The sequence below is a fragment of the Rhinoraja longicauda genome, chromosome 25 (assembly GCF_053455715.1).
Source record: "Rhinoraja longicauda isolate Sanriku21f chromosome 25, sRhiLon1.1, whole genome shotgun sequence".
Taxonomy (NCBI): Eukaryota; Metazoa; Chordata; class Chondrichthyes; order Rajiformes; family Arhynchobatidae; genus Rhinoraja; species Rhinoraja longicauda.
The window spans coordinates 19,089,799-19,115,188 of NC_135977.1; the positions used below are offsets into that span (position 1 = coordinate 19,089,799).

The following is a 25,390-nucleotide window of genomic DNA, read 5'->3' on the forward strand; positions in this document are numbered from 1 at the left end:
TACATGACCCCCCCCAGAACCCTCGAAACCATACCTCACGGGCGCCCGGACCTCCCGCCCGGAACGCGTACGGAGAGGGGAGGCCGATACCGCCAGCGTGACAGGAGGCGGGGAGGGCGCCGCCGCTAGAGGCGATGGAGGGGCCACTGGAGCGGAGGGTGTGGGTGACGGGGAGCGCTTGATCGCCAACGGCGGCCTGGGCCCAGCCGTAGGCGGCGGGGAGCCGAGGGGTAGCAAACAGGGCGCCGCTGGCGGGACCAGTGGGGCGGCCACAGGCCGGCACCGGCGCGGAGGTTGAGCCACCGACACGGGGAGGTCCTGGTCCAAGTGGGCCGGCTTGAGCCGGGATACCGAAACGAGCTCCTGGCGAGTTCCCACCTGCAAGGTGAAGGTGACAGTCCCTCTTTTCAGCACCTGGAATGGGCCCTGGTAAACCGGCCGAAGAGGGGGGCGGTGGGAATCCTTTCGAAGGAACACGAACTCACAGTCCCGCAAGTCCGACGGGACGTGGACTGCTGTGCTTCCGTGACTGGAGGTCGGGACTGGAGCCAGAGAACCCACCCGCGCCCGGAGGGAACCCAAAACCGACGTAACGGACGGTGGCAAGACGAGAGTGGAAGGAAGAATGTCACCCGGCACCCGCAGGGGCGAACCGTAGATGAGCTCGGCCGAGGATGCGCCCAGCTCAGCCTTCGGGGCCGTGCGAATGCCGAGGAGGACCCAAGGCAGCTGGTCAGCCCAATCGTGGCCGGTCAGGCGGGCACAGAGGGACGCCTTCAGCTGCCGGTGGAAGCGCTCTACCATCCCTTGGCTTGGGGATGATAGGCGGTGGTCTGCAAAAACCGGCGGCCCCTCGGTCAGGATGAAATGAACGACCCCATGCTTCTCGGAAGGTGCATCGAACCGCTGAACGAGGAGCTGCGGGAAGTCGGCTAGGACCGCATCGAACTGACCGGGGGCCGTGGTGATGGCCTGGATCGCCGGGCTGGGTGGGGTGGCGCTTGGAGGAGCCGCAGGCCCCGTACCTCGGGGCCGTACGCTAGCCGAGGGTTGCAGGCCCCTCCCGCGGACGTCTACGACCAACGAAAACGCCCATAGGAAATCCGCGCCCAAAATGGCCTGGCCCACATCCGCAACGATGAAATCCCAACGGTAGGTCCTGGACTCGAAGGACAGTGACATGGCCCTTTTACCGTAAGTGCGGATGGGGCTGCCGTTCACCGCAATGAGGGGCGGCCCCTTCCCCGCCGCTCGAACTTCACAGTCGTAGGGGGGCACAATACTCACAACCGCTCCCGTATCCACCAGAAAGACGATCCCGGTGCCTTGATCCGTAGCGTAGATGCGGCAGTTGTGGCCAATCGAGACTGCCTCTACATTCGATCGGCCAAGGCATTTCCCGGAAACGAACACGGGGCCCTGCAGCTTCGGGCCTCACTGCCCCACCGCTGATGGAAGAAACACCAGCCGCGTCTATGCGGCCCTGTTGCTCGAGCCCGCTGCCAATAAGCAGGTGCTGCAGCCCCTTCTTGGCGGGCTGACTGCGAAATAGCGGCCGATGCGCCGCTCTCTCGGCCGCTCGGCCGACTGCCGCTGGGCCTCGAAACCCGATTAATCGAGTCGTCTCGGGTGTGTCGCTCCCTGACGAGTGCGTCGGCTTTCTCGGCGAACGCTACCGGATCTTCAAACGAGACGTCCGCCAACACTAACCTGACGTCCCTGGGCAGTTTCTCCCGAAAAGCCGCTTCGAAAACCATGCACGGCTGATGGTCGCCCATCAATGTCAGCATCTCGGTCATCAACTCCGACGGTAGCCGCTGCCCCAGCTCTGGTAAATGGAGGAGCTTCAGAGCCCACTGGTTCTGGCTCCAGCCGAAAATCCTCAGTAGGAGCCTCTTGAGCCCCACGTACTGCTCGTTTTGGGGAGGGCTGATCAGGTACTGACCCACCCACGCGGCCACCTCCGGCTGTAGACAGCTCACCAGGTGGTGGAACTTCTCCTGGTCTTCCTCCACCCTCTTAAGATGGAACTGGGATTCCGCTTGCACGAACCACAGGTTCGTGATGGGCCCAGAACGGCGGTAGGTGAACCTCGCCCGCTCTCGCTCCCACCTGTGACATGCTGCTGTGCTCTTCAAATCTCACGTTCGAGGTCACCAATGTAGCAAGTCCAAACCGGGTGATGTTGCCAATAGAGTTTATTCTGCAGTGAAACCCGTGACAAACCGCAACGCACTTAGTTTAGGACACACACTTACTTAACTATCTAATCTCGAGAGTTTGGCGCCAGACTGACGAATTCCCTGCGCTCCCGCACCTCCTGACCCGTTAGCCAATCCGAGGGTTCGAGACCCCCTGGCCAATCCGTATGTCCCTACACTGTGTCTCATTAGCCATGTAATCTTTCAAGTAGAATAATTGGATATCATTTTAGTTTTGTAAAGTGAAATGTTTACTAGTAATATTTGTAAAACTGTTAATCTCTTTTGTGACACCATCTTAATTAATTAGGACCCTGCTGTTAGTGATGGAAGAATATGTGATATTCTAACAGTAATTTTAACTGATGGAAAAGGATGATTTTGAGGGAAGAGTTTCCTAAAAGATTTTAAATGTGAATAGTCCACAAACCTGCCCTGAGTGCAGCTGGGGTTTTTTTGTTGTAAAAACCAATCCTAATTTGGACAAGCAAGATATTCTTGAGGTGCTCATTTGAACTACAGAGGCGAATACGTCTAGCAATACATTTTGTCTGGGGGTGTTATAGCATGTGAGACTTAATATTACATTTATTAATTTTAGGTAACCTTCTCCCCTCCACCTCTTCATAGTTGTTACCTTTCTATTGATCTGTTTTATTTTTGTTTCCTGTCTCTGCTGCTAGATTTTTAGAAATAATGTTTATTTTGGTATACTCCATGTCAGAGATAATCCCTTTCTTCTCTCCACTGTTTGCCTCTCTGAAATTTAAAGTACTCTTTTCACTTTTCTACTTCTGATAAACATCAACTCTGTTACTCTGCCCACTGATATTCTTTAACCTGCTGAATGCTTCCAGCATATCCCTCTAAATTCTCCATCTGAATTCCATTCTGTCATGTAAATCTGAATAGGGCATTACAGTGAAATTTTGTTAAGTGGTCCATATAGATTTGCTTTGAAGGGGAAGGAAGGGTCATACCCTGTGGACTAAATTATACAAAATTGGATTAAAAATGTGAGATCTGTACACAGGAGTCGAACCATTTTCATTTTGGTATCTAGATATCCACTCCTCCTCCTGAAGTATTTACAGTCCATGTCAGATTTAAAGTAAAACTAATTGGGAAAAAAAGTAAACTATAGAAGCTGAAACAGAAAATGTGGCAGATATGATTATGACTTTTCAAAAATATTTGGCCAGATATATGGCTCGGATAGGTTTAGAGGTTTATGGGCCAAATACAGGCAAATGGGACTAGCCCAAAATGCCAGCTTGGTCAGCATGGAAAAGATGGCATGAAGTGCCTGTTTCTGCGCTGTACAGCTCAATGACTATAAATACTCAGCGGGTCAAGCAGCACGTGCGAAGTGAAAAATAAAGTTAATGTTTCAGGCCAATGATATCTCAGAATTCTGAAGTTGTTATGAACCTTAAATATTTATTCTGTTTCTTCACACACTTGCTTGACCCCTGAGTGTTTCTTCTATTTTCATCTAAATTAAAGCTGCTACTAATCAACCTCGACAATGAATTTTAAACCCTAACGTCAGAGAATGCTTTCATTTCCCAAATTAGCTATTAACATGCCTTTGAATGAGACTGCTGTCTTGTCCTGAACTGGGGACAATATTCTAGTTATTCAGCCCCTCTTCTCCCCCTCCCCAACCTATTCACCGACATAAAGGTGACGAAGCTTGCTAAGGTGAACATGATTAAAATATCACATACATATGGCATAGATTTTCTTCCTGGTCTAGAATCAAATAATTTGGAAGATGAGAAGACCATATCCAAATGAAAACATTGCATCGTCCTTGGAATCATTTTTGTTTGGAAATTTATGTCTGCTTTTCTAATTTTCTTCAAATTCCACTTTTAATTATTGATGGACTCACACAAATGGTTGTGTAAATTGTCCCTTTTCATATTTTACCAGGCTTAAAGATTCTACGTTGTTGCAACCACTGTGACATTATTGGAACGATTAAAGGAGAAAAGAAATTCAAGGGTGCGCACTGGCATTGCTACCGCTGCCGGAACGGTTTCAACAGACGTGATGAGGCAATCAAACATTATAAAACTCATTTCCGCAATCCTCATACCACCTTCCAAATTCAAGTTACACAGGTGAGCTTGGTTGATTCACATCAAAGTTTGTATTAGTCAAAAAAAAAAGTGACAACATGGTAAGAATATATATTTAAAATCCTGCACAGAATCTTAAGCTTATTGAAAATCAATTTGGTGGCAGCCTTGTCCAAATGGCCCCACTCGTTTCTTTAGCCAGAAATTGCTATGACTACATTGCAGTTACTCACCTCCAGTTGCACATTCCTGGGACCTCTGGAGTAGCTTGGATAGTGTAAGCGGCGCTGCCCTAGCAGCTGCGGCTTACCTGCAGTCCATTTGTCTTTGTGTTTTTATTGTTTTTGTTGTCTTAATTGTAGTTGTGATGTGGTGTTTTTGTGTTTGTGTACTATGTGTGTATGTGGGGGGGAGGGGGGGAAACTGTAACATTGTAAATATGTGTCTCTTCCGAACGGAGACCCGACCTTTGTGTTCTGGGCCGTGTCTCCGTTCCTGCTGCGGCCTACCATCGGCCCAACTCCTGGAGCTGGCGGCCTCCAGGGCTCCGGTTCGCAGAGCCCGCGGACCAGACTCACCATCAGCGGAGCCGGCCGTTCTCGGAGGCTGCGGGAGCGGCTGCGACTCGCCTTAGGCTCGGGCCGCGTGGATGCCGACATCGGGAGCTCCGGCAGCGGCAGCGTGTTCGCCCGCCCCGGATTGCGGGGCTTGGGTCGGCCCGCCGCGGATATTTCACCGTCCGGCGCGGCCTGAAATAGGCCACGGAATTTTCTCTGCTCGGCGGGGGCTTCAATGTCGGGAGCCCCGACCGCCCCGACTTGCAGCGGGGCTTGGGTCGGCCCGTTGCGGACATTTCACCGTCCGGCGCAGCCTGGAACATGGCAACGACAACAGCCTGACCGCAGGAGAAGACGGCAGGGGAAGAGAAAAAGACATTCTGGCCTTCCATCACAGTGAGGAGGGGACTGGAGGAGACTCACTGTGATGGATGTTTCTTTTTGGGGGGTATTGTGTTGGTTGGGGTTGTGTAATTTGCTTATTTTATTGCTCTTATTGTTGGACTGTGGGTGACGAAATTTCGTCCAAAAAACTTGTTTTTTGGATGACAAATAAAGATATCTTGAATCTTGAATCTTGAATCTTGAATAGTGTGACTGCAACCCATGGAATAGTGTGACTCCAGTTCATCGCTTACTGTTTTGTAATCAGGTCTTCTTTTGTCTTCCTCTCTTTTCCATTCAACTACGCCATTGGGTGTTATAACAACATTTAAACGATATTTGAACAGGTACATTGGATAGAACAGGTTTAGAGGGATATGGGCCAAATGCAGACAGATGGAACTAGCGGAAATTGAGCATCTTGGTCGGCATGGGAAAATTAGGCCGAAGGGCTGTTTCCATGCTGCACGACTCTATGCTCCCTGAAGTATTGTTTTCAAGAGGCTGCAGCTCAAGACGTGGCCAAAACATTACAGTTTTGATGGTATTAAGAAGAGGCTCTTGTTTTCTAGGTATAGACTTAATTGTTTGCTATATGTATTCATTAGATTTCTTTCTAGGTACTTATCAGGGTCTTGTAACTTTTTTTTTCAAATGCGTGGGAATATTTCCGAGACATGCCTTTAATAGCTGTACCTGACAAAGGTTTTGTATAACCTGATTTTGGCACACCTCGCGTTCATATCATATCATCATATCATATATATACAGCCGGAAACAGGCCTTTTCGGCCCACCAAGTCCATGCCGCCCAACGATCCCCGTACATTAACACTATCCTACACCCACTAGGGACAATTTTTACATTTACCCAGCCAATTAACCTACATACCTGTACGTCTTTGGCATTGTCTTCAGTTTGGTCATAGCTGGGGTTTTCATTGCTATCCAGGTCTTTAACTCAACTGTTGGAATTATTTCCAAGAAGACAGTGGAACCTCGACCAATTTCAGAAAATCATTGGTTAAGGCTGAATTCTGAAGACTCGAATGCATAATTTAGGGTGATACTTAGGGTGCACTACTGGTGGAATGTTGCTCTGTTTAAGGTCTTGTCCTTCAGATAAACAATTAACATGAGTCCCCTCCTACGGGTTTGGTTGGGCATTAAAACAAAATAGGTAACATGCTAAGTTGGCCAACACGTATCCCCAAGGACCTGTGCCAAAAGCTGATTATCTGCAAGTAATCCATTTTACCCTGGAGGGAAATATTAACAAAAAAAAGAAAATCTTTGAGTCAATGCAGTGAATTATTACAAGTTAGCAATTGCTTTTCTTTTGGAAATGAGGGTGATTGTAGATAATTACAGGACCTGCATGTGGATAGCATTTCTCCAGGTATAATTTTTTTGATAAAATGGCTCTGCTTTTCAGATGATGGACCATTCCATTTTACTCCTTGATTTATTCACAAAATGCTGGAGTAACTCAGCTGGTTGGGCAGCATCTCGGGAGAGAAGGAATGGGTGACGTTTCGGGTCGAGACCCCTCTTCAGTCTGAAGAAGGGTCTCGACCCGAAACGTCACCCATTCCTTCTCTCCCGAGATGCTGCCCGACCTGCTGAGTTACTCCAGCATTTTGTGAATAAATCGATTTGTACCAGCATCTGCAGTTATTTTCTTATACCATTTTACTCCTTCCTTTGTATCATAACAATTACTTCCTGTCTGCAATGGCCACATTTATAATAGTACTGAAATTCAATACCTCGAGTGATAATAAATGTACTATAGGTCAGTGGTGCTTTGGAGTGACAATTTCTTTTTGACAATTATATTAGACAGCAATAAATAGACAGAGGCAATCAATGGTTAAAGCTGTAGGATGTGCAAGTATTTTAATGATGTTTGCAATTTTCTGTGAAATTCATTTTCAAGACATTGCACATTATAAATGGAGTTTTACAAGCATTTTCTACATATTTTGCTGTGGCAAGCAGTCCTTAATGATATTGACAGAATTGTATTAAATAGACTTGGATGTTAGAGGAAAGCATTATTGGGTTCTATAATAGCTCCTATTTGGTTTTATGTGTCGCATCATATTAACTGGTGAGTGGGAAGAAGTAAAAGATGGAATATGTCAGTTTCATATCTCATTACAAGGATATCGGGAAATGTATCAAATTTCAGTATTATAGATAATTATTTGTATAACAATGTAGTTGATGTTGATAATAAATTTGCAGATGACATCAAAATTGGTGGTCTAGTGGACAGTGAGAAAAGATAGCTTACAAAGAACCTAGATTAATTAAGGAAGTTTACACCATGATCCAGATCAGTTGGGAAACTGGGCCAATGAATAGGAAATGGAATTTAACTCTGACAAGTGTGAGTTGTTGCACTTTGGTACGTCAGACCAGGGCAGGACATGCACAATAAATGGAAGAGCTCTGGAGTGTGTGGTAGAATCAAGAGATCTAGAGGTACAGGTGCATACCACCCTGAAAATGACGAGTTGGGTGGACAGTGTGGTGAAGAAGGCATTTGGCACACTTGGCTTCATTCCGAAGGGTACTGAGTACAAAAGCTGGGACATCTTAATGTAGCTGTATTAGTTATTGCCAAGACGCTTTAGTTTTATAGTTTTAGTGATACAATTTGGAAACAGGCCCTTCGGCCCACCAAGTTCGCACTGACCAGCGATCCCCGCACATTACTTTACACAGACGCTAGGGACATGTTTACATTTATACCAAGCCAATTAACCTACACACCTGTACGTCTTTGGATGTGGGAGGAAACCGAAGATCTTGGAGAAAAAGGGGTCACTTAGGTTACAATAATGTCATTAAACTTTGTATTAAAAATATTACCTTCAGTGAAACATGAAAAAAAATCTTAGATTAATACATGGTGTTTTATGCAGTGCTCCATTCTATAAGATAATAATAACACACATAATCAACGTAAATATGTCTTTGAATCTGTCCAATTAGATTTTCACCTCTGACAGTTCTGAATCCACACTTCTTAAGTCATGTTACATTTTATATGACTGTGACCATTGGAAACCATCCCTTCTCATCTTTCTCAATCTACCTGGAGTCTTTGACATAGTTGGTCATATAAGCTTCCTCCAAATGGTCTGCTCTGACATTTAGCTGGTTTTCCACACTCAGCTGATCAGTCATGGCCAGAGAATGCTCACCTGGATACCCAATCATTCTGTGCACTCCAGGCTAGGATCTGCATGCCAAAAAAACCTAGCTGTCTGAAGCCTCAGAACCAGTTATCAAACTTGAATCTGCAAATGTCACTCATGTCAAGTCAAGTCAAGTCAAGTCAATTTATTTGTATAGCACATTTAAAAACAACCCACGTTGACCAAAGTGCTGCACATCTGACTAGGAAAAAAAGAAACATACAGTGGCAGGCAGCCAAACACAACGGCGCGGCCATCTTGAACAAAATGTTAATTCAATCACCCACAGTCCAACAATAAAAGCACTAAACAGGCACCCAAATTACCCAACCCCAAAAACCCCCCAAAACACAGTCCAACAATAGAAGCATTAAATAGGCATTCAAATCACACACCCCAAAACCCCCAAAAACACAGTCATGATGTGGAGCAGGCAATATGTTGCACAGACTCTGACAAAATAACTTCATTTTCACCACCAGCCTCTGCTGCTCAGGCTGATAACTGCTCACTGGGCCTAGATTAGTGTTAAACAAGAGGCTGGTTGTATCCTCGATGAACATCCTTGTGACCATCAAATCCCTAAGGTTTTATTGCCTGTGTATACCTTCATGCCTTCAAGATTTGACTGTAATGACAGCCATTTTATTATTACGATCAAGTGCAATGGCTCTTCATCCCACTTCTGCAGGATTATTTAAGGAAGACATGCTGTCCTTTGGCATAAAAGGACACAAAGTGCTGGAGTATCTCTGCTATGAAGTACATCTCTGCAGAACATTACTCCAGCATTTTATGTCCTTTTGTATATTAACCAGCATCTGTCGTTATTTGTTTTTACAAGTTAATAATTTCACTCAAAAGATTATTGGATGCAAAGTAAATTGCATTGAGGGAGGATTGGACACAGTTTCTGATTATTGCTGTTTTCTGTTGTGAACTCCTTTTGTGTGTCACATTTTGAAGAATGTACAGGTATTTTTTTTCATAAAGATGGAAATGATTAAAATAATGGAAAACAAAAACAATGGGTTTTTTTAAAAAGATAAATGGAGTGACATTATGCTACTGGAAACCATTTCTGTATGTGTTCTGGAAGGGTGGATACAGTGCCACCCTGGCTGAAAGTTGAAATAGACAGTGTAAAGCTATATAAACAATTACTATATACTAACTATATAAACAATTAACTGTCATTCCTCTTGTTAATTAATTTGTAATAATGTACCATATTTGAAAGCTATTGCTAATTTCAGAGTGACAGCATATGTACAATATTTTCTAAAATAATTACTTTTTTAAAGGAGGTAAATAGTCGACAGTATTATGAACAGAGTGCAGAAGCTCACCATAAAGCTTATGGAGGCACCCAGGTTACCTCTGGTGGGACAGTGAACATGGCATCAGTTAGTCCTGTTATTACAGAGACTGTCATTAGTACGTCAGCCACCACCCTTGCCACTGAGAACAGCGATAATACTGGGCAAGTTGGAAAGGTATGTAATTGAGGCACAAAGTAAATGATAAACATTAAATATAATTGCACTTGAAATGTATGTTTAAAACCATTACTTCTGTGTCTTACAAAGTGCAACACTTTTTTAATTAACATTTACAAGGAGAATAAAGCTTTAATGTTTACATGTAAAAGAAAACTTGAACTCTCCACATTAGTTACTAACATTACAAACAGAGACCCGAGAACACAATTTGAATGTGTACAGAATTTTGTGTGTACAGAATGCTGCCATCACTGTTCACTTGCAAGGAATTCAATCCGCATTTGGAATCGGTTTCAGTTTAAAGTGTTATGGTCAGTTCGGGCAATATTGAAACAATGCAGCCAGGGAGCGAGAAATGAATGGATCGGAGTTTTATTAGCAGATTTTAAAATTCGATATTTTAAAATTGCTTTACTGTGGTCAGTCCCTTTATAAATATCGAATAATTTTGAGTTTAAATTGGGACAAAATAATAGTTTTTAATGTAGATTATTTCCACAAATAACCCAATAAATCATAGAAACATTAAGATATGCACCACAGCAGAATTGCAGTATGGCAGAGGTTACATTCCTGTTTTGCTAAGTGCATGAACAATTATGCTGCTGATAACACAATTAACAAAAGAACACACTGCTGAAAAGACCACACACTGAAAAGACCTGCTGTCACATTCTGCTAACAGTGCAAAGATCAGGTAATACTATTCTGCAGATTTCTTTCAGCATCGTGAACCCAACCTATTAGCAAAAGGATCAGACCAAAATCAAATTGGGGGATAGCTCAAAATTATAGAGGTTAATAAATACCCCTGAAAGAGAAAGAAACTTCTGACTTCAAGGAAATCGTTAATTATGCAATTAAATTTTAAAAGTAAGTATTCTTGATTTAAAAAAACCCAATATTGATCACTTTCTTTTTGTGCTTGTTGCATACCCAAGGCATGGGGATTTTTTTGGTTTAATTACTTCTTGATAATCTACTTAAGAATTCTGATTACCCTAGTCAATTCTTTACAATTTTAGAATTATTCGTTATAAAGAAGAATGTTAGAATGATTAAATTATTGTACAAGCTAGTCAATTGACATTTTTTTAACCCAGAACCTTGGCATTGAAATGTATGCAAAACATATTCCTTTTTTAAGTAATCTTGAAATAATTACACATTTTAGATGTCAGATCATCAATTTTGTACCTGCAATATCTGATAAATTGTTTTGCATCTTTGTGAAAACATAGTAATCGTTCTTCATGACATTTCTAATTCTCATGGGTTGCAGATACATTTGTGCAAAAATAAGAATAATTTGAAGTGGGAAAAAAAGGCAAATAATTGCAGATTCCTGCATTTTTAGGTTTGCATGTGCAAATGTGCATTTTCTCTTTTTTAAAATTTGTTTCTTGAATGAGAGATCCAGATAATTTCTGAACACAGAAAATATTAATGAGTCTGTCGAAGATAGACACAGAGTTGGAGTAACTCAGCGGTTTCAGCAGTATCTCTGGAGAAAAAGGATGGGTGACGCTTCAAGTCGGAACCCTTATAGTCCGACTCGAAATGCCACCCATCTTTTTTCTCTAGAGATGCTGCCTGACCCACTAAGTTACTCCAGCACTTTGTGTCTATCTTCAGTATAAACCAGCGTCTACAGTTCCTTTCTACGCAATGAGTTAGTCGACTGGTTTTCAACTTTATTAAATACTTCATTTATATGGATGCCTCCTTTATATTCTGGCTTCAATTTTCCGTCCTCCATGTCTTAAGATTCTCAAAGTTATTCAGAATTTCAGAGGTACCAGCAGTCCTTCACATTTTTTTTTTTTTTAATCCCTTGGTGATCATTTGTGGAATAGTTTAACTGAAAATATTTTTAAATAATACATTAATTGAGGGATGCCAATTAGAACAAACATTAAAACAATACATATATATTAGAAATGTGTTTGTAAAACTGCTGTGCAAATGTAGAAACTAATGTGTATGGAAATAATTATAAAATTAGGAACAGAGTGGCAATCAATAATAATGAAGTCTCATCAAATTAATCAAAATTACATGCTAATTATCACAACCTTATTCCTTATACTTCCTTATTGAAGGATTATAATGGAAATCTAAATGACACATTTTGGATGTTTGCAGTTATTAAATTAACACTAAAAATATTGGATCCACTAATGGGAGCTCTGAAAATAACCAATGCATTAAATAGAACGTGGATAAAAAGACAACAAAAATATTAAAAATATTTGTTTTTTAAAAGGATAGCAGGTTGACCAATGGCATTTCTCCTGCAGAAGATACGTTGGGCTCAACATCAACTGTGGGGCATCAAACTCTGGTGCTGATGGACCCTGATGGAGAAAATGGAGAGCTTGTGTATAATGACAACACAACTCTAATTACTGATCAGGTGAAATTATCAAAATGTTCTTCATATCGGCCATAACTTTATCAAATGGTCATAGAACATCTGCCAAATGTTACCAAATGAATTGAACCTTACCTTGGATTGTTGGAGATATTGTTAATGTCTTAGTAAGTAGATGCATTTCAGCTGTAAGCTGGCCCAAGCTGACATGGCAGAACGATAGATGCCCAGTCTCCCTATCTGACTCGGAACTTGTTGGAATGGGATGCTAATCTTCCAAACACTCTTAACAGTCCAGGAGATATTGTGCATTATGTTCCCTGCCTTAACAGGACCACTTTACACTTAATGACTTCAAACCCCTCCCAATTCTACCTCTATCAACTGCTGCAGAGAATGATGACTGATTGAAAACAAATGTGACCTATCTCACGCAAGGGGGGGGGGGGTTGCATGATTGATTGATGGAGGGGTCATTTGTAACAGGTCCACGACAGATGCCACCTCCCTGGTCCTAAATTCGTTTCTTGAATACCTAGACTACGACTCATGTACTTTAAATGGAAGAGCAAGCTGTGTAGAGAAGACTTTATATATGAGTATCAGCAAGAGGCAGATGAACTGGTTCAGTGACCCTGTGGATGAAGATATCATCTGCATCAAAAGCAAATTGCTAACAAATATGAAGCAAGCAATAGTTTTTTCCGCTGTATTTTTCTCTCTTTCCCTTCAGGATCACTAAAGCTTTCTGCAAGTCTGCCAGATTTTTAGCTTAGACGGCCAAGTTGCAACAAATACTCGTACAAGGATGTTATATTTTCAAAATTGTAGAAGGTGCATTTTGATTAATTCTTAATGGCAGCAGTAACTGGGCTGCCCTTGAAATTGTAGGGATTTCTAAAATCTTAGACAGGATGAAGGAGAAATATCGGTTAGAATCAAGGAGGTATGTCCTGTTTGTGTATGCATTACTTCAAAAGGAGATTTGGGGATTCTTAATTATTTGAGCATTTTCTGGCACAGTTCCATCAGTAAAAGGGTGATCAGTCACCCCTGATCCAAGGTTTTCATAATCATTCACTGCTTTATTTTAAAATCACAGTGAGTCAGCATGGACATTACTTTAGGCAGATAACATTTTATTGAACTATAATACGCCTGGATTAAATAATGATAATGCTGCAGTCTAGACTGCTGCTGCAATTCCCTGAAGGTTATTGCTATTTTAAGTGTGTCCTATCCTGATACATTGCTACTGCGCTTTGACCAAATGCATCAGTCCTACAGAATATTCTAGACCTGCTTTAAAATAAAATAACGCACTCAACATTAAGACAAAATGCAATCATTTCCATATATTCTTTAGAGAAATAATTGATTCGTTTTCAATCATAAATTAACCAGCTAAAAAATTGGTATTGATTTTTATTTCTCCTTAAATTCTCCTCTTACTATGTCATGTCCACCTCTCTGCCCCTTATTTAAGCAATGGCACAGTGGTGCAGCTGGCAGAGCTGCTGCCTCACAGTGCCAGAGAACTGGGTTCGATCCTGACCTCCAGTGCTGTCAGTGTGGAGTTTGAATGTTCGCCGGGGGGCCTTCCATCCCCTTGCGGGGGCTGTGCGTGTCGTTTGCCTCGGTAGGGGTCGAGCTGCCTGTCCGTGGGTGCGGGGGGAAGAGAGGGGAAGTTTTTGTTGCCTCCATCACAGTGAGGGGTGTTTGGAGTCACTGTGATGGATGTTTGTGTTGGGGTCGGGTGTCCTGTGTTCTTTTTGCTGTATTTTGTGTGACTGCTGAAATTTCGCTCGGTGTTGTGCCGAGTGACAATAAAGTGATGTTATGTTATGTTATGTTATGTGACTGAGTTTTTTTCTGGAGAACATTGAATGTAGCGGGTAGTTGGGAGGGGACAAGGGGAGTTTTGGCTTTGCTCTGGATGGCAAAAATGGCTTGAGAATTGGTCTGTAATATTGTGGTTACGGAACCAGAGCTGCATTGCATGTACCTTTCACAATCAAAGTAGTATTAGATACCTCAGAGGCAGCTTTCTAGATTGAGATTTTAATTCTTAGTAGATTCAAGGTAAAGCAACTATCATTTTATCTGTGTGCATGTAAAAGAGATTTGTTTTGCAGTATATACACATTGGGTTCTTTTAGATAGTGGTGAATTGGTATTATACCAAAATCTCCATTGGAGTTATTTAGTTTGGAGTTTTAGTTTAGAGATACAGCATGGAAAGAGACCACACACATTCCAAATCCACATCGATCACACGTTGATGCTCTACGTTATCCCACTTTGGCTCCCTAAATACTAGGCCAATTAACCTACAAACCCACACATCTTTGGGATGTGGGAAGAAGCCGGAGCACCCAGACAAAATACACACGGTCACAGGGAGAACGTGCAGCTTCCACACAGACAGCACCCAGACAGCACCCGAGGTCAGGTTTGAATCCGAGTCTCAGGCGCCACTGTGCGGATTTAGTCGTCCAAGACTACCACTTTTTTTCTCCTCATCTATGTAATGCTTTTTTCTATCATCCTGAATCTTTCAGGACGGTCAAGCGTTGGATCAGAGCCTACTAATGGAGAAGCAAGTATTGGAACTGCACGAGCAGAATCAGCAGCTACGGGTAGAAAAAGCAGAAAATGAGCGCAGACTCCAATTGGAAGTACAGCAACTGAAGGAGCAGGTGTGTAACACATCATCTATTAGAGAATCCTAACCTATTTCTAGTTTATCATCTGTTAATCTTGGGCATTGAAAGCACAGAATACGACATCAAGACTGAAAACGTCCAGCCCAGAACAAGTTGCACCTTTAGGCCAAGCTGTTCAAGCAGTGTTACTATGCTGGTGTCTACCCTCAAATGCGTAACAGTGCTCAGATACATCCTTTTCAAAGAGCAGCTCATGCTCAGTCTGACCAATTGCTGCAAAATCATTCTGCCCAAATCATCAGTACACCATTGTTGTTGCTATAAAGCAGCTCCTACTCGCGAATGACCCAATCACCGATGCTCAATATGGGTTTCACCATGATCACTTAGTTCCCCAACCTAACATGGACTTGGTCCAAACAGGGATTAAAGAGCTGAACTCCAAAGGTGAACTGAAAGTGACTAGCCTTTACATTAAGGCAGCACTTGACCAAGTATGACATTGAGTAGCCCTGATAAAACTTAACTTAGATAAATGTAAAAGGGAAGATAACAGATTGATGTCATACAGAGCAAGGTGGTAATGTTGTTAGACATCAATTATCCCAGCCTTAGAGGACACTGGGTTTCCTTGAGACACTGCACAAGACCCAGTTATCTTCAGCTGCATCATCAATTATCAGCTTTCCATTAAAATGGGCAGAAGTGGAGGTGTTTGCTGATTGTAACATTTTAAATTCCTCTGCAAATAAAGTCTGCGTGTAGCAAGACCGTGGCAACGTTCAAATACAGGCTGATAGTGGCAAGTAACATGACAAGCACGTCAGGTGGGAGTTTAGCCACGACCCTTGATGTCAATGGCATTACCCTTATCAAATCCCTAGCTTTCACATGCTGGCATCAGCATTGACCAGAAAATCAAAGGGTTTGACCACATAAATCCGTGGGCACGAGTAAGTCAGAGGCTGGGTATTCTGTGGCAAGTGACTCTCCTTCAGACACCCAAAGCCTTTCCACCATTGGTGTGGCATGAGGCAGGACAGTAATGTAATATTCTCCACTTGCCTGGAAGAGGGCAGCTTCAATAATGCTCAAAAATCTGCAATAATCTAGGACAAAAACATTCAACATGATTGGTCTTTGTCCGCCACTCCAAATTAGTACACTTCTCAACTGCCCACATTGGCTGCAGAACATATAGCTATACATATAACATACGTAGCTATAAAACACACTAAATTTACAGGCTGTCCTGGGTAACGAACAAATTCCATTTGTCCATAATTGACTTTGTCCATAAATCAAAAAAATGCACAGAAAATCAGTCGATTATAATAGTTTCCTCCCACAGCCCAAAGACATAGTGGTTAGTAGGTTAATTGGCCTTTGTAAATTGTCCCTAGTTTGTAGAGAGTGGGTGTGAAAGTGGAATAACATGGAACTAGTGTGAATGGGTGATCGATGTGCGGCATGGACTCGGTGGGCTGAAAGATCTGTTTCCGCGCTGTATCTTTTAATCAAACAATATGTAGGGTGATCCATACGTTGGGTGTTTGTGTCCCAGGGATGGCCTATACTTGCTTCAGCTCTGACAGCAGCTCACAAACCCATAGACACAACCAGGATTAGGGCTTCGAGCACATGGTAATGACACCACTTGCTTGCTCCCTCCAAGCTACGCACCATCCCACATTCAAAATATATCTGAATTCCTTCATCGATGCTGTGTCAAAATCCAGGAATTCCCTCCCACAGCATCGTGGAAGTACCCACACCTACAGGACTGTAGAAAGGTTGTAGGTGACTTACCACCATCTTCTCAAGGCCATTGACAGATGGAAAATAAATGCTGCCTTTGAGAGAGATGCTCCAATTCTGAAAAATGAATGAATAAATGTTTTTTAAATGTACTTTACTGAAGCTCAAGATTTCCCAAGTACTTAACACTTGTTGAAACACATTGTAATGTCATTCTTATAGAGTAGGGAAATAATCTGAAACTTTGAGAAAATCTTACTAGCTTTATTATCAGGGCAGATTAGATAGTTTATACCTTGTAGGAGCCATTTTGCAAGTGACAGCTTGGGAGCTAATTGATAGACGAGAAGCTGGCCGCTACATACCTGCACGTTCTTTTCTTTTTAAATATTATAAAGATGACCATTTTTGGAAATTGGACACATGAACCAACAACGTTGCGGGCTTCATAAGACCCAGCAAACAGAAATAAAATGGGAAAAACATTTGTAGTATTCAAAAATGCAAGATTCAAGCTCATTTTGAGCAGCCAGTGTTTCTTCTTTAGAAAATTCTAAAACTTCAAATTATTTGCCCTGATTTTGCTAGCAGGTCATTAATAACAAAAATAAAGATATTTTCTATTTTCAATTTAAACTGTGCCCAATTTTTTTCTTTGCTTGTTTTATCTTCAGCAGCAATGCCAATAATCAATTTTGTTTAACTTGCATAAACTTACTGTGTCTTGAGTTAGTTTCCAATTTACTCTGTGCACAAGAGATTTCCGTAGCTTGTTGAAAAACTGTTCATGGAAATTGTTTTAGATTGCAGATCTCATGGAGGCCAATTGGCAAATGGCAGAAGAATTAAAGCATTATAAATGTTCTGAAGACATTGAGAACAAAATAAATCAAATGGTGATTATGATTTAATTTATATTTTTTGGTTTTGTTTTTCTATTTATGTAAATACAGTGGTCTGGAGTGTGCAACAAAAATATTTATGAAGCCATCAGCAGTCACTTACGATGGAGAAAATCTGAGATTAACTAGTGTGTGATTATATACAGTTAAATGCACAACAAAAGTTATCTTCACAGAAACCCAGCTTCTCCATATAGTGGTGATGCAAGGAACTACAGATGCTACCTCGAACAGTTCTGGCAGCATCTCTGGAGGCCATGGAGAAGGGTCCTGTCCTGAAACGTCGCCTATCCTTATGGTCCATAGTTGCTGCTTGATCTGCTGACTAGACTTTGTGCTCCTGTCCGTAGAGTGTGCTGTTGCAATCCTCATCTATAGTTTCAACATGTCCAACACTGAACTTACTGCATTTACCATACTAAAAACAGGTCCAAATGTTAGGCTTGATACATTTATAAATTAAGGTATACATTATATACATCTGAACTATGACAGAAAATAAATACTTTTAAAACATTACATTTTCTGTCTCCTTTTTCTTCCTTCCTTAATCCCATCTATATTATATACGATTTTCTATTGATGTACTGAAAGCAAAAGTGTATATTTTTTGCTGTTTTCTTACTTGATTTGAACTGTTTCTCACTGTCTTCAATCTGATTGAGGAACATTGCTATGCTTCTGCTCGTTTACATCATGGGTCTACTGTAGAGTGGGTTGCACTAGGAGAGATCCAGGGTTGGAGGAAATCTGTACTGGCAGGCATATAAAAAGTCTGGACAGATTTTGGTGCGGTAAATTGTCAGTGTGTTCCTTCACTGCTCTAATCAATATATCTAAACATGTTCTCGCCCAAGGTTTCACATCTGCTATTGCTGGTCTCATCCAATATCTGTCAGATTTATACACCAGAGTTTATTGCCCATTTTGCTTTTGGTTGGATTAGACCAAAGATTTTGTATTCATTGGGTTCCTAGTGATTAATTTTAAGTTTAGATATTGGCTCTGATTTTTCCAGTAAGCCCATTCTTAAGTTAATTATATTGTTCATGATGGCATTAAGGTCCTTCTATAAGCTAGGGTGCTGTCCAATTCACCTCTAACCCATTGCAGACATTGGACTTTGTCTATGGAGCAGATACTCTACAATGCTGAGAACTATATTCTGCACTCTGTATCCTCTCATTGTGGCATCGGGGATGACTGAACCGGCAATGACCACACCAACACTTGCCAAAGGGTGAACTCGTGTGATATATTTTATTTACAGTGGTAAGAAGGTTCAGGACTGCCTGGGGATGCTGCCCCTCGCCATGAGAGCACATGTATGATGATGCTGGCAATCTCGGGGTTGTCCCAGCAGCTCAGTCCTGGTCTTCAAAAGAGGAGGTGTGGCAATCTTAGGGTTCTTGCATTTGAATTGAATTGAATAAGTTTTATTGGCCAAGTATGCTCACATACAAGGAATTTGCCTTGGTGCTCTGCTCGCAAGTAACAACACGACATACAGTAAACAATTAAGAATAAAATTTAACATTAAGAATAAAACATTATAGTTTAAACATGTGAATGAAATAAAATACCAGAGCAAAAGGAGGCTACAGACTTTTAGTTATTGAGTAGAGCTACTGCTCATAGGAAAAAGCTGTTTTTATGTCTGGCTGTGGCAGCTTTGACAGTCCGGAGTCGCCTTCCAGAGAGGTGCTTTGAAGAGTTTGTGGCCAGTGTGAAAGGGGTCAGAGATGATCTTACCTGCTCGCTTCCTGGCCCTTGCAGTGTACAGTTTGTCAATGGGGGGAAGGTTGCAGCCAACAACCTTCTCAGCTGATCAAACGATTCGCTGCAGTCTCCAGATGTCGTGCTTGGTGGCTGAGCCAAACCAGACCATGATGGAGAAGGTGAGGACAGACTCTACGATAGCAGTATAGAATTGGACCATCATTGTCTGTGGCAGATTGTGTTTCCTCAGCTGCTGCAGGAAGTACATCCTCTGTTGGGCCTTTTTGACTGTGGAGTTGATGGTGGCCCCCCATTTAAGGTCCTTGGAGATGATGGTTCCAAGGAACTTAAATGACGCCACAGATGTGTCTGTGGTGTTGTTGATGGTGAGTGGGGGGAGGGGAGGGGGTGCTCTGTCTTAAGAGCATTGTTCACCCTTAAGTTCACCCTTGCCTCGAAAGGAGATGCTGACGATACAGGTTTCTTCCTGGTGCCTCAGCTTTACACTTGAAGTGACAACGCTAGCAATCTCTGGATTGTCCTGCCAGCCAGTCTTTGCGTGCGTGGTTGTCCCTCGTTGTCTGGGCAGGAGGTGGTTTTGGCATCTCAGGCTTGCCCCAATCACTTAGTCAACCTCAGGTAGGGGTACTGGCTGTCTAGGACTTCTTTCCCAACAGTCCAGTCTTGATTGGAGCTGGTGGTCTCGGGTTTGTCCCAGTGGCTCAGTCTTCCTTAAACTGTGACAGGGGAAGACAGCTAGCAGAGAGATGCAAAAATATTCGATATTTTTGCGTCTCTCAATATTCCGAAGCAAACTACTGGGTGCTGAAAGCAGCATCTTTGCAAGCAAAGGGATGGTTGATATTTCGGGTCATGATCCAGCAACAGGACTTCAGTGTTACTCCAGCAGTATTGTCTCTACAATATTCAAGTTTCCTTAGATTGTGTTGACATTTCCTCAGATTCTGAGAAACTGCCGTCTTTCTGTCTTCTTGAAATGATCACGCAGTAAAGCTATGCTGATTCTGTGTGCAGATTCCCTCTGAAAACCTACAATTGAGCCTTGCTTTCGAGAGAAATAAGTTGATGCAGAATTGCCTCCAGTTTAAAGTTCATCACTTCTCATTTAATGGCAATTCTTTCAACCCTCGGAAGTATGATTTACTGATCAATCACATCTGTGGATTAATTGTTATTTGGGTGATTTTGCTATTATTTCAATATGCTATGCTCCCTTAGAAATTTTAGGTGGAGACCAACAGGCACCCTGATAATTCGAGTTGTAACCAGTAGCATAGCCCTTCTCTTGGGATTTAGTCATTTTACCCGAACAATTTTTATTTGTATTCAATGAAACACACCGCACTATGGAGTGGAATTTCACTTTGCTTTGATGATAATCCAGTTGGTGTATCGTGGACAACGTTTTTTTTTTCCATTTTATTGGAAGACAATGGATTTGAGAACTCTGTCAAATGCTTAAATAGATTTTTTAGATTTAAAGATACAGCGCGGAAACAGGCCCTTTGGCCCACCGGGTCCGTGCCGTCCAGCGATCCCGCACATTAACACTATCCTACACACACTAGGGACAATTTTTTTTAAACATTTGCCCAGCCAATTAACCTACATACCTGTACGTCTTTGGAGTGTGGGAGGAAACTGAAGATCTCGGAGAAAACCCACGCAGGTCAAGGGGAGAATGTACAAACTCCGTGCAGATGGCTCCCGTAGTCAGAATCGAACCTGAGTCTCCAGTGCTGCATTCGCTGTAAGGCAGTAACTCTACCGCTGTGCCACCGATCAAATAGCATGCTTTTTGTCCTGTTAAACTACTTTCAATGATAACATTACCTCCGCTATTTCATCTTCCATTCTGTGCCATGAAAACCTTCATACTTATCACTCTTATAATTGTAAATCCAGGTGAATATCATGTGTCTTCCTTCATCTTTTTAAGAGCGTTCAGGAAAGTATTGCTATGTTGCAGCCACCTCTGCAGGCCAGTGTGAGAATTATTTCAATTAGCTGTACACTAGGTAGATGCAACTGGCATGTATTTGTGAAGTATTTGGTTCTGATGAACAGACTAAGATCGTATTATTTTTAATGGACATTTTAATGACTGGAACATAAAAAGGCTAAATTAAATCATTTTATCCAAACAATTTTTATTTGTATTCAATGAAATACACAGTACTGTGGAGAGGATTTTCTTGGAAAATGAACAATGAAGATTGTTAAATTATCTGTATTGGATGTTATCATTCTTTCAACTGGCAACGTTTCTTACAGTAAATAGCACTCCAGGTCAGAGAGTGAGAAATGGACATTGAATCACTGGCAAAAAGTGCCATTTTGGTTGGCGTTAAAATTAAAGTTGTAAAACTGAATGGAGAAAATTGAATTTTGAGCTTGCATATATATGTATGGTAGTTCAGAATAGAAATATCAACCTAGTTGCTCTGTTTACAATCAAAGAATCTAACAGTTTATATTGTAGGCAAAAATGAATTATTTTAACTTTAAAATCCATCAGAGATGTGAACATCACTGGCACATCTTTACATCTGGTACAAATGTACAAAGTATGTCAAAGTACTTTTTAATTTTTCTAACTTACACACATTTTGTGGAGCCTCCTCAAGACAGCTTTCTGAACTTCAAATGTCTCGAATTGGTTAATATCTCCATATCTCTCCTTGAGACATATCAAGAGATGAGGTGTTGTATTTTATCCGAAAAGCAACATTGGATTTCCAAGATTGGACTGGTATTTTCTCATGCAAATCAGTTTGTGCATTCAACGGGTTTTCTCATAAAATGAATCCCAGATTGAGTAACCATTTCTCCTCTTTTCTCCACTCGCTCTCTTTTTAACTTCACCCTGTAACACCGTCCACCTAGAATCAACTTATTCCTCCAGCCTCTGCCGCATATGTCCACAAGATTTCTTGAAGTAAATAATGCCAAGGCTTGAATGGGTATAACTCAATGATAACACCTATAAAAACCCTTTTGACATGCAGTTATATAAATGTTTTTCATTTAAAGCATTATGCTTGCCTAAGTTGTGACATGATAATGTACAAAAAGTAGATCAATATTAGATTTCATGACCCATCAGGTTGTCTTGTAAATTTATCCTAGATATTAATTATTGAAATACAATTTACAATATTCCCAGTTGAAGATACATGTTTATTTCTGAACAGTTGCATACTAAAGAACCCAATAATGAAGGGAATCGTACTGTGATTCCAGAGTTTTAGCAAAAGCCTGAATGAAATTGAATATCTAAATTATTTGTGTGGCTCCATTTAGTAATGTGAGCATTACTGCAACAGCAACTTATCAAATATTTATGGCTGAAAATAATTTGTAACTTTTGTTTTCAGATTGAACAGATGGAGATGCAGCACAGGGAACTCCTTCAGGTGCAGTTGCAGCTTCTACGGAAGGAGTACAGCAAGCTAAAGCATCAAGCCAACGGAAGCCCTGTTTCTAGTCAGGACTCTACGGATGACTGCAGTGATGGAACAACGCGAGCATTAGTGGGAACTCCCAGGAGCCATAGCTTTAGTTTGACCATCCCCACCAGCATAGTGACTTCAGCACAGGAAATTATTGCCTCTGAACATGAGATCATGACAACCTCGCAGGAAGAAATCGAAGGATCTGAAGTGGGCCTCGGTTCAAGAGATGTCATATCTTTCATCGAGCCGAGTGATAATTCATCAAATGGGTCGGCAGGGTTGACAACACTTGAAATCGTAGAGGTCCATTTAGACAGTGAGTCAACTATATCAAATATTGAGTCTCCTTCCCCCACTCATGTACATTTATATCCAGTTACACAAGTCAGTGATCAAATAGAACTTTCCACCAGCAAACGGGTTTCTGAAGAGGATTCGGAAGAAGAAAGTCAACCAAAAATCCAGAGAACTATTTAACACAGGATACGACCAAGACTATAACATAGTATCTATTTTGTATTGAAAATATATGCCTTATTTTTAATCCATATTTTCAATGAATAATTTATTTTCAAAATATTTAATTTTAGATCCATTCTAATTTCAGTGTGCTGTTAAGTGCATTGTAAATGACTTAGGAACTTTAACATTTTCAGATGTCATCGAGGTATTGTACAATCACCTTCTGCATTAGAAGATCTTAAGGCAATAAGTCCTTACTTTTAAAGTTAAAAGAGCAAGCATTTTGGCATTGCTTGATCTTTCCCCCCCAAAAAAATAGTCAGCAGCACTACTGCATATGTAACAGAAAAAATAATTGGGAACTCGGAAAATAAAATGAAAATTTCTGGCAATTAATTTAAGGCCTTTTATATAAGTGCATTTTATAATAGTGCATCTTAAAGTTATAGCCATTAGCAGTTATGATCAGACACTACATCTACATTGATGTTTTTTTTTTTCAGAATCAAGCCATTGGCACTTTATAGTCAGTTAGCAAGCTTGACCTTCACATTGCCAAAGTACTTATTGTCCTTTGACAACTGCTTGTGCAAACACTGATTGATATCTGCTATGCAACAAGATGATGAATAGACAAAGAACAAGAAAAAAAACCCACATTGTAGCAATGATTTCATGTTAGTGTAGGTGATGTTAAAAGAAACTTTGAACAACAGTAAAATTGAAGGCAAGTATTTTCCCTTCTAGATAGTGCCAATAGTCTTTTAACATACTTTTTATTTTTGGAGTAATCCTGATTTTGCAGCAAGATGCATTACCTCTCAATCACCATTTTCTCAGCACCATTCAGTACACAACCCACTAATCCACCCACATATCCTTTAGATACAACTTACTCAATACAAACTCCGTTCAGGTGCAGAGTCTGAAGGGGTGGATACGTGATTCAAAAGGGCTGTCATACTTGGTCTGTGCAATATTTTCAGGGGAAAATGAAGAGAGAATTTGCAGGAAGGAGATCAGTCACCTTGGCCGAATGAATCCACCCCATTCATACTATGCAAGGTGAAGGATTACAGGGGTCTTTAGATGCTGTTGATGTTTTCAGAAGATTGCTACTCGATACAATTCATCATCTTGAAGCTGTTCTGCATTGAATGGCTGAATGTAATTGTTTGTTTACATGTGGCTAAATTGATAACTTTTAATCACACTGAATTTCTAAATTGGCAATGTTTGATCCAAAAACAAGTACTTAAAAAAAAAAATTCCAGAGCAATTTTAAGGCTTAAGATTGTTGTTGCATATATTTTGTTCCTTGCTCAGTGCCGTGAGGGGGATGTGAAGAATGCTCCACACAAGATGTCGTTTCACTGTGATATATTGTGTAATATGTACTTTAAGTAATGAAATATCTGCCCAATGATTTGCCTGTCTTACCCTTTCCCCAAAAGTTTTAGTTTCCACTGATATTAATGAAATGCTGAATTTATATTTTTACTTAAGCTAGATTTTTCTAATTAAATACATATCTATAACTTGAGCACTCTAGTATATTCCTTGATTGCACTTTTCTTTTGAACACAAATGTCTCTAACTTTGTTCTATAATTAAGTAATTTGACATTGTTGACATAAACTGGAACAATGAGCAAACATTCCCTGCCCAGTAAACAGCATTAGAGTGAAAAATGCTTCGGTTCAATGTTCTCGGGAGTAGGAATTGATGTCTGCTTTAGCAGAAATATAGCCTCAATTACATTTTTCAAATCAACATTTTTCATTGCCTAAAAATTCCACTCCTTCCCCAACTGCAATAAGTCTAAAGAAGGGTAGAAACTGGAAACGTCGATCGTCCATTCCCTCCACATATATTGTCTGATTTGTTGTATTACTCCAGCACTTTGTATTTTGCTCAAGATTCCAACACTGCAGTTTCTTGTGCATCACTTATTTTTTGTTCTTTGGTTAAAGTTCAGGAATTTTATACCAAGCATCGTTTGAGACTATGACTATGATCATGGAGTGCATCAGTCTAAGGAGGATTACTTTCTTGCCAGCACTCCTCGTATCCAAAAATTGAAATGAAAGCAAT

The 25,390-nt window shown here is 41.3% G+C and overlaps 1 protein-coding gene across 3 annotated transcripts in view; it reads left to right on the top strand.

Moving 5' to 3' along the window:
- The window catches only part of LOC144605888 (uncharacterized), a 57,180-nt gene extending 32,193 nt beyond the window's left edge, over positions 1-24,987 (top strand). For 2 of the 3 annotated variants that reach the window (XM_078421532.1, XM_078421533.1), the window contains exons 3-8: positions 4,140-4,330; positions 9,742-9,933; positions 12,206-12,355; positions 14,875-15,012; positions 17,541-17,633; positions 22,757-24,987. In XM_078421532.1, the coding sequence (XP_078277658.1) occupies positions 4,140-4,330; positions 9,742-9,933; positions 12,206-12,355; positions 14,875-15,012; positions 17,541-17,633; positions 22,757-23,311 (1,319 nt within the window). In that variant the 3' untranslated portion in view covers positions 23,312-24,987. The remainder of the gene's footprint in view (positions 1-4,139; positions 4,331-9,741; positions 9,934-12,205; positions 12,356-14,874; positions 15,013-17,540; positions 17,634-22,756) is intronic. The other variant, XM_078421534.1, reaches the window with a different exon arrangement.
- Positions 24,988-25,390: the final 403 nt, after the last annotated feature.